The 12,411-nt window shown below is 41.2% G+C and overlaps 1 protein-coding gene across 1 annotated transcript in view; it reads right to left on the minus strand.

Annotated features, from left to right (window-relative positions):
- Positions 1-7,131, minus strand: part of galnt18a (UDP-N-acetyl-alpha-D-galactosamine:polypeptide N-acetylgalactosaminyltransferase 18a) — a 204,351-nt gene extending 197,220 nt beyond the window's left edge. Inside the window, exon 1 of the mRNA XM_063876841.1 lies at positions 6,683-7,131. Within this exon, the coding sequence (XP_063732911.1) occupies positions 6,683-6,923 (241 nt within the window). The 5' untranslated portion in view covers positions 6,924-7,131. The remainder of the gene's footprint in view (positions 1-6,682) is intronic.
- Between the last annotated feature and the right edge of the window lie 5,280 nt (positions 7,132-12,411).

Genomic DNA, 12,411 nt, shown 5'->3' on the forward strand with positions numbered 1-12,411 from the left:
ATTCCTGTCCTATCTCTTCTGCCTACCTAGCGTTGCATTATTCTCATTCAACTGTACACTATGGTTCTGCAGTCTGGTCTTTTTGTATCACTGACAAAGCATAAACACATAAGCACATCAGCCCCTGGCTGATAATGTAATCTGGCAGCGGCTCCGAGCAGAGTGGAGAGCAGAGCCAAGCACTCCGCTGGCTAAATTTACTCACCCGCTGTAACCCAGGAGCCTATGCAGATTCTATTAGCACTTCTGAAAAGTTCAGTACACCATTAGCTTGCCATTCTCCATGTCGATGATGTGTTCTTCATATCACTCCAACCTTCCTCTGCAACATGAGGAGCTGCACTTACAACAGTCAGGAGGATCCAGAGAGCTGCATTACAAAGTGCTGATGGTTTATCAGCACATACAGACTGTGCAAAACTTTGCATCTTTACAGAGTAGCACTGCTTTACCTCCGTTAGTGTCTTCTATCCATCTCAAAGTCACGCTGTATAAGTACGACAACACCTCAATCCCGATCCCCAGTGGAACAGAGCGCCCCCTGATGTAGGCCGACACTGACCTCTAACAGCTGGCTTTGCTCACATTTTATTTGATTTAACTTCCCTTAATTACATGATAAACATGATATAATGGCACAAAGAAGACAGGCACTGGACGACTAAACTGCTCCATGTGAACATTCCTCATTTACAAGGGCAGTGTTCAAGTGATTATTCTGCCTATATCGCTGAACTACACACCTGTAAGGCTTTATGACTGCACCATGCAGAGATGCAACACGATCACACTGACAACTGCAGAAATAAGAACACCTGGCAAGTCTTGAATACAGCTTCTGTGATCATTTACGTTATCAGGAGTCTCCTACATGTTGCGATTGAAACACACAGATCCGTGACAAAAATCCAGCATAGCGGCAGTGGCGTTTCAGACACATTTTCCTGGGGGGGGGGGGGGTCTATTACGGGGCCCATTTAATGCAGGGGGAAGGAAATTCATTTTAGTTTAGCATAAAGTAAAAAAGAATAACATAACATATCATTATTGGTGTTTCATTTAGTAATAGAGTTTGTGTCAATGAATTTGTTACAATTTTATTTAATTTTTTTAAAGTTACTTTGGCCCAAGATACAGGACATTTAAAGAAGTTATTTATGCAGCCAAACTATGGTTTTTATTTTATTTATTAATATTTGTTGGGGATTGTTTTAGTCACAGCATTTGCTTTAGTAATTTACTTCATTAAATTTCATTCCTGGAAAAAAATCCTTAACTTTGGCCCAGGTTACAGCACAGTAATTTAGTATGTTACTTAAATGCATTATCATAGGTGTATGCTTTTGGAGGGGGGCCACAGAGGGGTCCAAGCTCCATCTTACAGGGGCACTGGCCCCTGTTGGCCCCCCTCTAGAACCGCCCATTCATAGCGGTCTTTCATTTTAAAAGTAATGCTCAAGTATTGCTTGTTTAATTCCGTCAAATTTTTGTGATGCACAGTCATGTCTAAAATCGTATATCTTACATCTATAAGACCAGAATCCTCTCCATTATATCCAATAGGATTTTAAAGTCACAGTGAGAAGGCTTTAGGAATAGACATCAGGTGAGAGGAGTAATGATCAGATGGCCTTGGTACACATAGAATGTCCTCTATACTACGGCTGTCAGATTGTTCTGATGCAAAAAGACTTCTGTTGAGAGTGTTAAACCTTGAGTTAGTAGTCCATCGATGGTCACTTATATAAGGATGTATATTGTATACAGTATCGTTAACATTCTCTAAGTCTTCACACTCAAGACTGACTCTTAGTATTCTCTCATACCATTGCAGTATGATCTTATTGTGTGCTATTTTTTTATTTTCATTCAGAAATAGATTGGAAGGCCATTTGCAATCTGCAAAGTCACAGCTAGACGCAACTATATACTACACATTAGGGGTGGGGAAATAATCGATACAGCATAGTATGGCGATACTTTGCGTGGCGATATTGTATTGATACATGGACGCCAAGTATCAATATTTTATTATATAAACTATTCATATTCCAAATCCAAATGAAAGTTTTTGGTAAAAATTGCTTTTCAATTTTTCATATATACTTATTACCTATTGATACCACACAGCCAGTGTTCTCCCTGACAGAGACTTCTGAATCCAAAGTTATTTCTATAATTTCTTCTTTAAAAAAATCCAAATCAAAAGACATTTTTGGACTGGATTCTCGGTTTCTAAAGAAACATGTTACCACTTTCACAGCGACAATTACTAAAATAATTAACACCTCTTTTAGGGAGGGGAAATTTCCAAAAGACTGGAAGTCAGCCATCGTTGTGCCAGTCCACAAATCCGGTGACACAACTGATGTGAACAACTATAGGCCCATTAGTGTTTACCTGTCATGTCTAAGATCTCTGAGAAATGTGTAGCTGAGCAATTGACTGGACATCTTAACAGTAGTGCTTTCACACTATACCCCATGCATTGCGGCTTCCGAGCCAATCATTCCAGTGAGACTGCAAATTGTTTCCTTGTGGTAAACATAAAATCAAAAATGGACAAAGGAGGTATTGTTGGAGCAATCTTCTTAGATCTTAAGAAAGCTTTTGATACAGTCAATCACCAAATACTCATTCACAAAATGTCTTACTTTAATTTCTCACCCAGTGCAATAGACTGGATGAGCTCCTATCTGTCAGATAGAGTTCAGTGTGTAAGGGTAAGTGGCCAGACATCACCACCCCTGAGAAATGAACTGGGTGTACCACAGGGATCTATCCTGGGCCCAATTTCATTCAGCCTCTATATGAATGATTTGCCATCAGTGTGCACTGGATGTGAGGTGCAAATGTATGCTGATGACACTGTCATATATATCCATGCAAAAGCCAAGGACCAAGCTGCTGGAAAAACTAAGTGATGCAATGGTACATGTACATAAATGGCTCACTGACTCACAGCTATATCTAAATGTTAAGAAGACAGTCTGTATGTTTTTTAGCAAGTCCAAAACTGTATCACACTGAACCTAAGGTCTTTGTGTCAGGGGAGGTCATTCAAACAGTTTCACATTTTAAATATCTAGGTATTATCCTTGACACTACTCTATCCTTCAAAAACCAAGTGAGAAAGGTAATCCAAATAACTAAATACCATCTAGCAAACTTCAGATATATAAGGAACTGTTTGACAACACCTATAGCAAACTCTATATGACTGCCATGATCATTCCCCACCTCACATACTGTATGGCCAGCTGGACCCAGGAGAATAGGACAACATTAAAGCCTATCCTATTACTTCATAAACAAGCTCTCAAAGTTTTGGACTGACAATCTAAGCTATACCACCATTGCAAAATCTTGGACAAACATAACCTGCTCAGCTGGGGAAATCCTTTAAAACACACTGATGCATGTCTCATTTTTAAGATTATGAATGGCAAGGCTCCCCCACCACTCTGCACTTTTATACAGCAGAAAAACCCAAACAGCAGAACTACAAGGTCTGCCCTAAGAGGGGATTGTGTAGTCCCTCTTAGGTCCAGTTCCTTTGGTAAACAGTGCTTCTCTGTAAGGGCTTCCTTACTTTGGAACACAATACCAATACAGATAAGGAATAGCACCTCCTATCACACATTTAACCGCTCTTTTAAGAACAGGCTTTTAAGCAATCAAAAATGTGAAATGTTAACTGCATAGTATGATAGTATTGAATCTGTTTGCATGTTCCTATTTATTGTTGTGTTGTTGTATGTTGCTGTGTGTAGTTAGTTTTTTAGTTATGTTTTTATTTCTCTTGGGTTTGTGTGGTTATTCGAACATCTTGCCAAAGGACTACAGTTGAAAATGAGCCTGCTGGCTAACACTGGCACATTTACAGAAATGTTGATCAATGTGCACTGTCCTTTAAATAAATAAATGACATGAAAATGACTCCACTACATGAGGCTGAGCTTTCTCTGGGAACACTACAAACATGAGGCCTCACACGCCACCATCCAGTGATAGCGTTAACCGTTGACGGCCGACGCTACATTAGCTTCACCAAAAAGTCAGCCAACTCTTAACACGCTTAGTAAAGCTACCATCAAATTCTAAGAAAATAACTCAATCAATCACCTACTTCATGTGCAAAGACCTGCGTCCATACAGCGGTGTTGAAAACAAAGGCTTTTGTCACATGTTAAAGACACTGGAACCCAGGTATGTGAGTCTGTCACAACGTTTTTTTACCGACACAGCCACATCGCAATATATCGCAGCGCAATACTTAGCATATCGTAGAATCGCAATACTATTGTATCGTGGCTTAAGTATCATAATAGTATCATATTGTGGGGACAATGGTGATTCCCACCCTACTACACATTCCGCCAATGTTTTTCAAGGTTTTGTTTTAAAGTATCCGACTCAAATCCTTGTCTTGAAAAGAAATGCACTAACCATAAGCAACATAAGTATGATGGTTAGAAAGGAGCCTGAACGTGTCAGCAGTATATCACTGCATCTGAAATCATTTTCACTAATGCGTATTATTCAGCCTTTCTGATTAGCAGCTTGTTCTCGATTAGCTCATGTGAAATAGAAAATGAATCTTGGATTCAGAGATGTCTGATAAATGACAGCACTCACATGTTCAAGGAACTGAGCTCTGTAGCTTCTTTGGGCAGGACACGTGGAATCCAGTCTTCATTATCTCAGTGTTGTGAAAGAGTGCATTTTAAATCAAATGTTCAGTTAGGGACTCTTGTCCCATTTAGAAAAGATCTGTCCTAATTCTTAATGTGTGTTGACTGGTTTAAAGCTCTGAGGAGAATAACTTAAGGATCCACAGGGAATACGTTTAATACTGTGTGTGTGCTCCACAGAAACATTTGATGAATAAAAACATTCATTGTGTTCAATGTTAACGTTTCGTCTACCATTGTAGTTAATGGAACAATATGAGTTATCATCTGTTATATGAAGGAAGATGGTTGACAATTCTAACATGTAAAAGTTTGTACAGCTCTGAGTTCTGTTGTTAGGCCTGATCTGATTTCTGAATGTAAGTTTGAATGAAAGGGTTGGCCAGAGAGGCCTGATAAATAGGACGATGATGCAAATACAAAGTGGGACACTAACTGTCCATGGGTTTTAACTCATTTAGATAACACTGAAAACCATATTTGTGCATTTTCATGAACTTATAACAACCAGAAATTCTCCAAAATGGATCATGCAACTCCTCTGTGTTGGGCTTCTTCATTAAATGAAATTGTTTCCTCGTAGCAGTGCTCCTCTTTATCCTAATACTTGAGCTTATGTGGTGAATCGACATAAAATAACAACGTTTTATCGTAAAGGACCACACGACTTCTTTACCTTTGCTCTCCTACATTGTCTGAGTCAGGGACAACAAAGCTCTTTGCTTTCCTTAGTGGATTATGAAATCTGAATTTGGCTGTGATGTAGGAAAATTACCTGCTTTTTTTAACATCGGGATAGCCTTTGTAGGGGACATTTTAAAACCAAACATTAGAAAAAAGAAATCTAATCTGTGCGTTATATAATATATGTGTCAATGCTGAGGACAATGAGGAATTACTTCAAAACATTTACAATAGGTGGAATAAAGACCTGGACATAGAAAACGCAAAACAAAAATTGAAGGACTGCTTAAGACTTACATATAAAATAGCTACAAACTAAAATCTACGATTAATTCAATATAAATTAATGACAAGAATCTATTATAGTAAGGACAAAATACATACATTTGACAGCAGCTCTTCTGATGAATGTCTAAAATGTTCTACTGAAAGCGACTCCCTCATACATGCCTTTTGGAACTGTTATAAAATTTAAAAAATTGGGATGATATCCAGAATTGGCTGTCAGAAACATGAAAAACTTGAATGTAAAGTCATTTTACCCCCACTCATCCTGTAAAACAATTAATTATAAACAAAGATTGTTGCCTGCCTTTTGAATATAATTGTATTATCTTAACCAGGTGAATGCAATGACAAATAGCAAACGGTAATAACTTCATGAGCTGTATCACATGGCACCCACAAGTGTGTCCTCACTGCATTAAATCGTCATTAAATAAGTGAAGATTTATTTTTAAGTTGTCTCAGGGTCACCATCATTTTTACTAACCAAATTAATTCATCCAAGCAGAGCATTATTATATCACTAAAAACACATCTGTAGGGGTATTTGACCCAGACCATGTTACCATGATTCACTTTAATGAGTAATTCTGTTTAGGGGGACATTCATGGTGGATCAGTTTCCTCCAAAAAAAAATGTTTGGAATTGTTCTGATAATGATGATTAATTTGTCATTCAGTGTGTTAAATGCCCATCACAACTTTCTTGAGTTCTGGATGATATCTGTGTTGTTGTTTGGCTGTTTTAAAGGAGTTATGTTACAATGATACACATTTCTAGTTCAAACAAGCTGGAAGTATTACATTTTTTTCATCGTGATAATGTCTATAATGATTAATCAATTACTAAATGTGTGGTCACTTCATTTATTGCAGATTAAATAAAAGATGAATGATCTAATGAGTAAAAGTACACCATTTAACTCTGAATTGTAGTGGAGTAGAAGTACACCAAAAATTGAAATACTCAACTGAAGTAAATCTACTCATCAGACTGTGAACCCCCACCCCGTGCTGACCTTTGATGTGCTCGTTGACCACGCTCTCCAGCCGGTCCAGCCTCTCCATGATCCTCAGGGTTTCCCCCTTACTGTCCTCCTCCAACTTCCTGCCAGCCCCCCGGCTCTCAGGAACTTTGGCTCCCCTGTTCGCGACATAGTTGGTGATCCAGCCGACGTACAGGAGACACACGATGTTGGTCATGCCGCTGAGGATGACACATGTCGACACCAAAGTTTTAGTTCTCCTTGTACACAGCATCGCGACATCCCTCCATGGGCTTCCTGTTCCAGACGCGCGCAGGCAGATGGATCGAGGAGACACTCGCGACAAACACGTCCGAATGTGCGCCGCGCGGAGAGATGCTGTGGAGTCCCGCCCCCTCTGCGCGCTCAGCTCCCCGCTGACACAATCATCGGGAGGCTTTCACTGCTTTACTAATAATAATATTCCTGGTACTAACACTAAGGAGGAGAGTCCCGCTGAGCAGCCTGCAGAGCTGTCAGACGCAGCCGTGCACCCCCACCCCTCGCCAAGTGCAAGTCCTCATACTGCCTAATACGAAGGGAGGGGGCGGGCTCTGATCGCCTCTGCCGGCCCCCTCAGATTCGCGGAGGGGAGGGTGGGCGTTGGTAAGGCTATGCATATAAACTGAAACGCATCGATCCTACGGTGATAGAGAGGCGCGGTGAGGTAGTACCTGAGTATTCAGTCTATATACTTCCGAAAAACAAAATAAAGTATTTATTGGACACTATTCAGTTTACCCAAGAACTTTAGACTGAATACCACCACAATCCCTGGAAGACAGTTTATGGTAGATTGTTTTTATAAAAATGAACAATATCCTCTCATAAATGTGTAAAAATAAAAAAAAGAAACCATATGCAGGAGACTGCGAGAACTTTTAACAGTAGGTTGTTTTGATATTATGTGGGGATTTTAACTCGGTAACAGAAGAAATTGACAAGTGTAGTAGCCTACAGCTGTTTTTAAACCGAGTCCAGAAGAAGAAATCTGCAACGATGCTATACTAATTGATTTCTGTAGATCTCTGAATCCCTTTGGTACGGAATTCACAGGATATGACAAAAAAACACGTAACAACAGAATGTATGTATCTCACTCACTATTCTACAGTCTTCAATAACTTCTCGGATCACCTTTTATTCCAATCATCTTTATCCTCCTGAGCCTCTTCCACTAGAGGCTTCTGGAAATTGAACACACAGGGCTTAAAAGATATTTATTTATGAACAGAACTAAATCAGCAAATACAATAAAGTAATGCCAGAGAGGTTCTGCTAACACAAGTGTGTCTCTGGGTTTCAGTGTATTCTTTATTTGGCTAAAGTGAGATTAGTCCCACCCTTTAAGGAGAGCAGCGACGATCCTATAACTTTGTCTAACTCTCCTTTATTGTCTGTATCAATTGTTGATAAGTGCTTCCCCCAAAAGAACTTCACAAAAAATAAACATTATAAAATAAAACACATAAAGCTAGTTTGATAGAATATCCGAGCCACAAAAGGAGAGTAATTTAGATTAGCCTCCTGTCAAAAGGACAATGGATGTCCTTTTGACATCTGGCCTAAAGGACATCCATTGAAAATGATTCTTTATTAAATGTACAGTTATGTGTATAAATGTGCATAGCTATTGTTAAAAAAATGAAAATAAAACATCAAAACAGAAACACAAATATGTAAACAACACCCTAAAGCTAAACATCTAATAAAGTAGCTTAATACCTTTTATTTGACACATAATTTGAATTAAATCTAAAAGAGAATCCTTAACTTTCTACAATAATTTAGGATTATCCCTGAAATTATACATTTGGTTTCTATAAAAACACAGGATAAACAATTAGACCACATTTTAAACTGCTCTTGTAATCTCATATTTGTATATTTATTGTGTTAAAATATTTGTGTGTGTGAGTTTCAGTGTGTGAGAGATAGAGAGAGGATGTGTGCATATTGCACAGTAAATAAGAGGTATGGCTTCCTGACTGTACTGCTTGCAGGTGGTTTGTGCAAAATGCTCTAATCTGCAACACTTCCCCACCAACTTAACTCCATGAACTCTCACACAGATCCACACACACCTCTGAGCCGTGGCCACCTAAGGTGCTTGCCTAAACGCTAAAGTATCTTCAAAGATTCATACCACCAACAGATGGATTTGGCAGTTAGAGCCTGCAGGCTGTTGCTTTCATCTTTGTCTTTCATCCACTGCTCTGCCTATCACACACGTACACACATGGAGTATGCCCGTGAACGGAAAAAAAATCCATTCACCCAAGAGCACTCTGAAAGATTCGGTCGACTCGCCTAGGTTATAAATAATGCATCACGTCTGAAATATTAAGGCTCTCTGTTCTATGCTGATTTCAATCTTGTCTGACTCACTGTCTGTCCATCTGTCAGGCCATCTCTCTCACACTCATATTTTCTTTTCTCTCAGTTCGGCTGGAAAAGGAGGCAAACTGTCACAGTTTTCTTTCACCCAATGTGACTTTATTTTAAAGGAGACATTCCGCTCATTTTCAGGTCTATATTTGTTTTGAGGTTTTCCACCAGAACATGTTTGTTCAGAAAACCCATAATTTCTCTCATACTGTCTTTAAGAGTGAAATAAGTTGACAAAATATACTGAATATGGGTGCCAGGGTGCCAGGCTGCCAGGTGTCCACAATCCAATCTCCTCTGCTATAAGACAGCCTGAAACTTCCACTTTGCTGGATCGTAGACTCTGTACCCACAGTCAGTCACGGCTCAGCATTAGAACTTTTTTTCGATTTGTGATTCCCTGTTTTACCAGCTTTTCTCCTGTACCTGCAGCTTCAAGCCAGTCTGACCTGGGTCCTTTCCCTGCGCTCAGAAACTTGGTCAGACCTTCGTTCCCCTCTCCCTTGGACTCCGTCTAGCTTCCCTGGCCTACAGCCTAGTAATGTTGAATAAACTTCATTATTGTGCTTGAAACTCCTGCCTCCTGTCTCTGCTCGGCTCATGGGTTCCTTGCTAGCCTTATCAGGTAGCACAGTTGTAGTGTCTTGGGGTTAAGTATACGAAGCAAGACATTTTCTGGTGTCGTCAGGTGTTTGACCCGGCACAGAAAAAAGTTCTGACATTTCAATTGTGTGCAAGACTAACAACAGGACAAGCGTGTTGACCATCTCAGGAGCTAACAGCACTGGACTGAGCCCTCTGTCAGTGCTGTGTTCCGCCTCTATCCAAAATGCTCCCATTGGATCTGTGGATCTTTATTATCCTACCGGCCTTCTTCCTACACCGCTGGGTGTCGAGGTCCTCCATGGATGGCAGCTCCGTCCTGGTGATGTGCTGAGCAGTTTTCACCACCCTCTGTAGAGTCTTACGGTTGAGGGCGGTGCAACTGCCATACCAGGCGGTGATGCAGCCAGTCAGGATACTCTCGATGGTGCACCTGTAGAAGTTGCAGAGTATCCTGGAGTCCATGTTGGACTTCCGGAGCCTGCGGAGGAAGAAGAGCCGCTGTCAAGCCGTCTTGGATATGACCCTGGTGTGATGTGTCCATGTCAGGTCCTCACTGATGTTTACCCCGAGGAACCTGAAGCTGCTGACTCTCTCCACAGGAGTCCCGTCGATGGTGATGGGTGTGTGTGCCTCTCTGCCTCTTCCTGTAGTCCACAATCAGCTCCTTTGTTTTGCTGACGTTGAGATGGAGGTTGTTGTCCTGGCACCAAGATGTCAGGGCTCTGACCTCCTCTCTGTACGCCGTCTCGTCGCCGTCTGTGATCGTCGTCAGCAAACTTGATGGTGTTGGAGCTGTGTGTGGCCACGCAGTCGTGGGTGAACAGGGAGTAGAGGAGAGGGCTGAGCACACAACCCTGAGGGGCTCAGGTGTTGAGGGTCAAGGTGGAGGATGTGATGTTCCCCATCCGCACTGCCTGGGATCTACCCGTCAGGAAGCTCAGGATCCAGTCGATATACGTGTTGTGAGTAATAAAGTGAAGCATTTTAGACTCATATGAAATTTGTGTTTTTTTGTTTTAATGCATATACACGTTCATCACAGCTGATAAAGGTGGAGCTCATTGTAATAACTTAATATACTGCTGCTGACTATCGTAACCTAAAATTGAATACCACAGTTTTTTAAATCAGTTTACTTATAATTTGTTTTGGCTTAGTTCCTTATTTTGTCAAATAAATGTAGTGGAGTAAAAAGTACAATATTGTCTTTTAAGTTGTAGTGCAAAGTACAAGTACCCCAAAATGGTACTAAAATACAATACTTGTACCTCAAGACAATACACCAATGCAGATAAAGTTTCACAAAAAGTGACATGGCATTTCTTTTTGGTCAAAAATCACAGAAAAAGGGATTCCACTGGGTTTCCACATCCTCATGTTTAGGGAGTAGACACCTTCTGTGGGTTCTTATATCCAACAACAGAACAGGTAGCAAGCGTACCTTGTGACGGACGTTCTTCCTCCTTACGTCCCTTTCTATCTTTCTTTAATTTCACATTTACAACCTTTAATTCAGTCCCATGTCCCCCTGCTTTATCCCCCCCCCCCTTTCTTCCTCCTTATCTTTCCTTTCCTCCTTGTTTTTGTACTGAAACCCTTTGTCTCAACACCATTTTCCCTTTTATCTGGAGCAACCACTTCAGGCATGTAGCTCCTGCTGTACTCCAAGCTGCTGCTCTGCTGCACGGTGTCTCCCATGCGGTAATAACTCTCACTGCCAGAGGGGGGAGACAAACGTTTTGCAATTAAATGTTATAAGAGATGTGTTATGACCTGGCTCAAAAAGGCCACAACAAAGGAGAGACACCATGTCAATGGTAACAAAAGATATTTTTATTAAAGTAAGTCAAATTAAAGAAGTGCACAAATAAGTAAAGGATGAGGTGTGGACGTCAGTGGTATCAGTGCAGGGTGAGGGTTGCATGGACGTGTATGTGTGAGGGTGTTGAGATGTACAAAGTAGAACAACTAAAGTAACAGTATACCAAACCAAAACCTGGTGCCTGCGGGAAAGAGCAGAGAGGAGCAGAGAGGAGCAGAGCAGAGAGTTAGTGTGGCAGGGAGACTTTAAGTAGCTACAGGGCACCGGGCCCAGGTGCCCTGAGTTACTGCAATCAAAGTTAGACATCCCACAGCCACACCCTCTCCAGATAAATTCACAGGGGCATCACCCCCCCCCCCCCCCCCCCCTTAAGACGGGGGCCCCAAAGGGATCCCCGAAAAACTCACATCAAAAAGTACAAAAACATCGATGCAAGTATAAATCTGACAGCCGAACTTGCCCCTGTCAGACCACCCGGCCAAGGTACGTCACTGTCACTCTGGCGAACTCACACTTGGCCAGGTTGATAGTTAGATGTGCCTCAGCCAAGCGACGGAACAGAGCACCAATGCGTTGGATGTGGTCATTCCATGTGTCACTAAACACAACAACATCGTCAAGATAAACAGCAACACCCTCAAGACCTGCTACCACCAGGTTCATGAGACGCTGAAACGTCGCTGGCACATTACGAAGCCCAAAACTCATCACAGTGTATTCATACAGACCGAAAGGTGTAACGAACGCTGAAATCTTTTGCGCACGCTCTGTCAAAGGAACTTGCCAGTACCCCTTTAACAAGTCGAATTTACTGACAAATCTAGCAGAGCCCACCAAGTCAATACAATCCTCCATCCGTGGTAACGGGTAGGAATCTGCTTTTGTCACCTTATTAACCTTACGGTAG

Source organism: Eleginops maclovinus, chromosome 2 (genome assembly GCF_036324505.1).
Source record: "Eleginops maclovinus isolate JMC-PN-2008 ecotype Puerto Natales chromosome 2, JC_Emac_rtc_rv5, whole genome shotgun sequence".
Classification (NCBI taxonomy): Eukaryota; Metazoa; Chordata; class Actinopteri; order Perciformes; family Eleginopidae; genus Eleginops; species Eleginops maclovinus.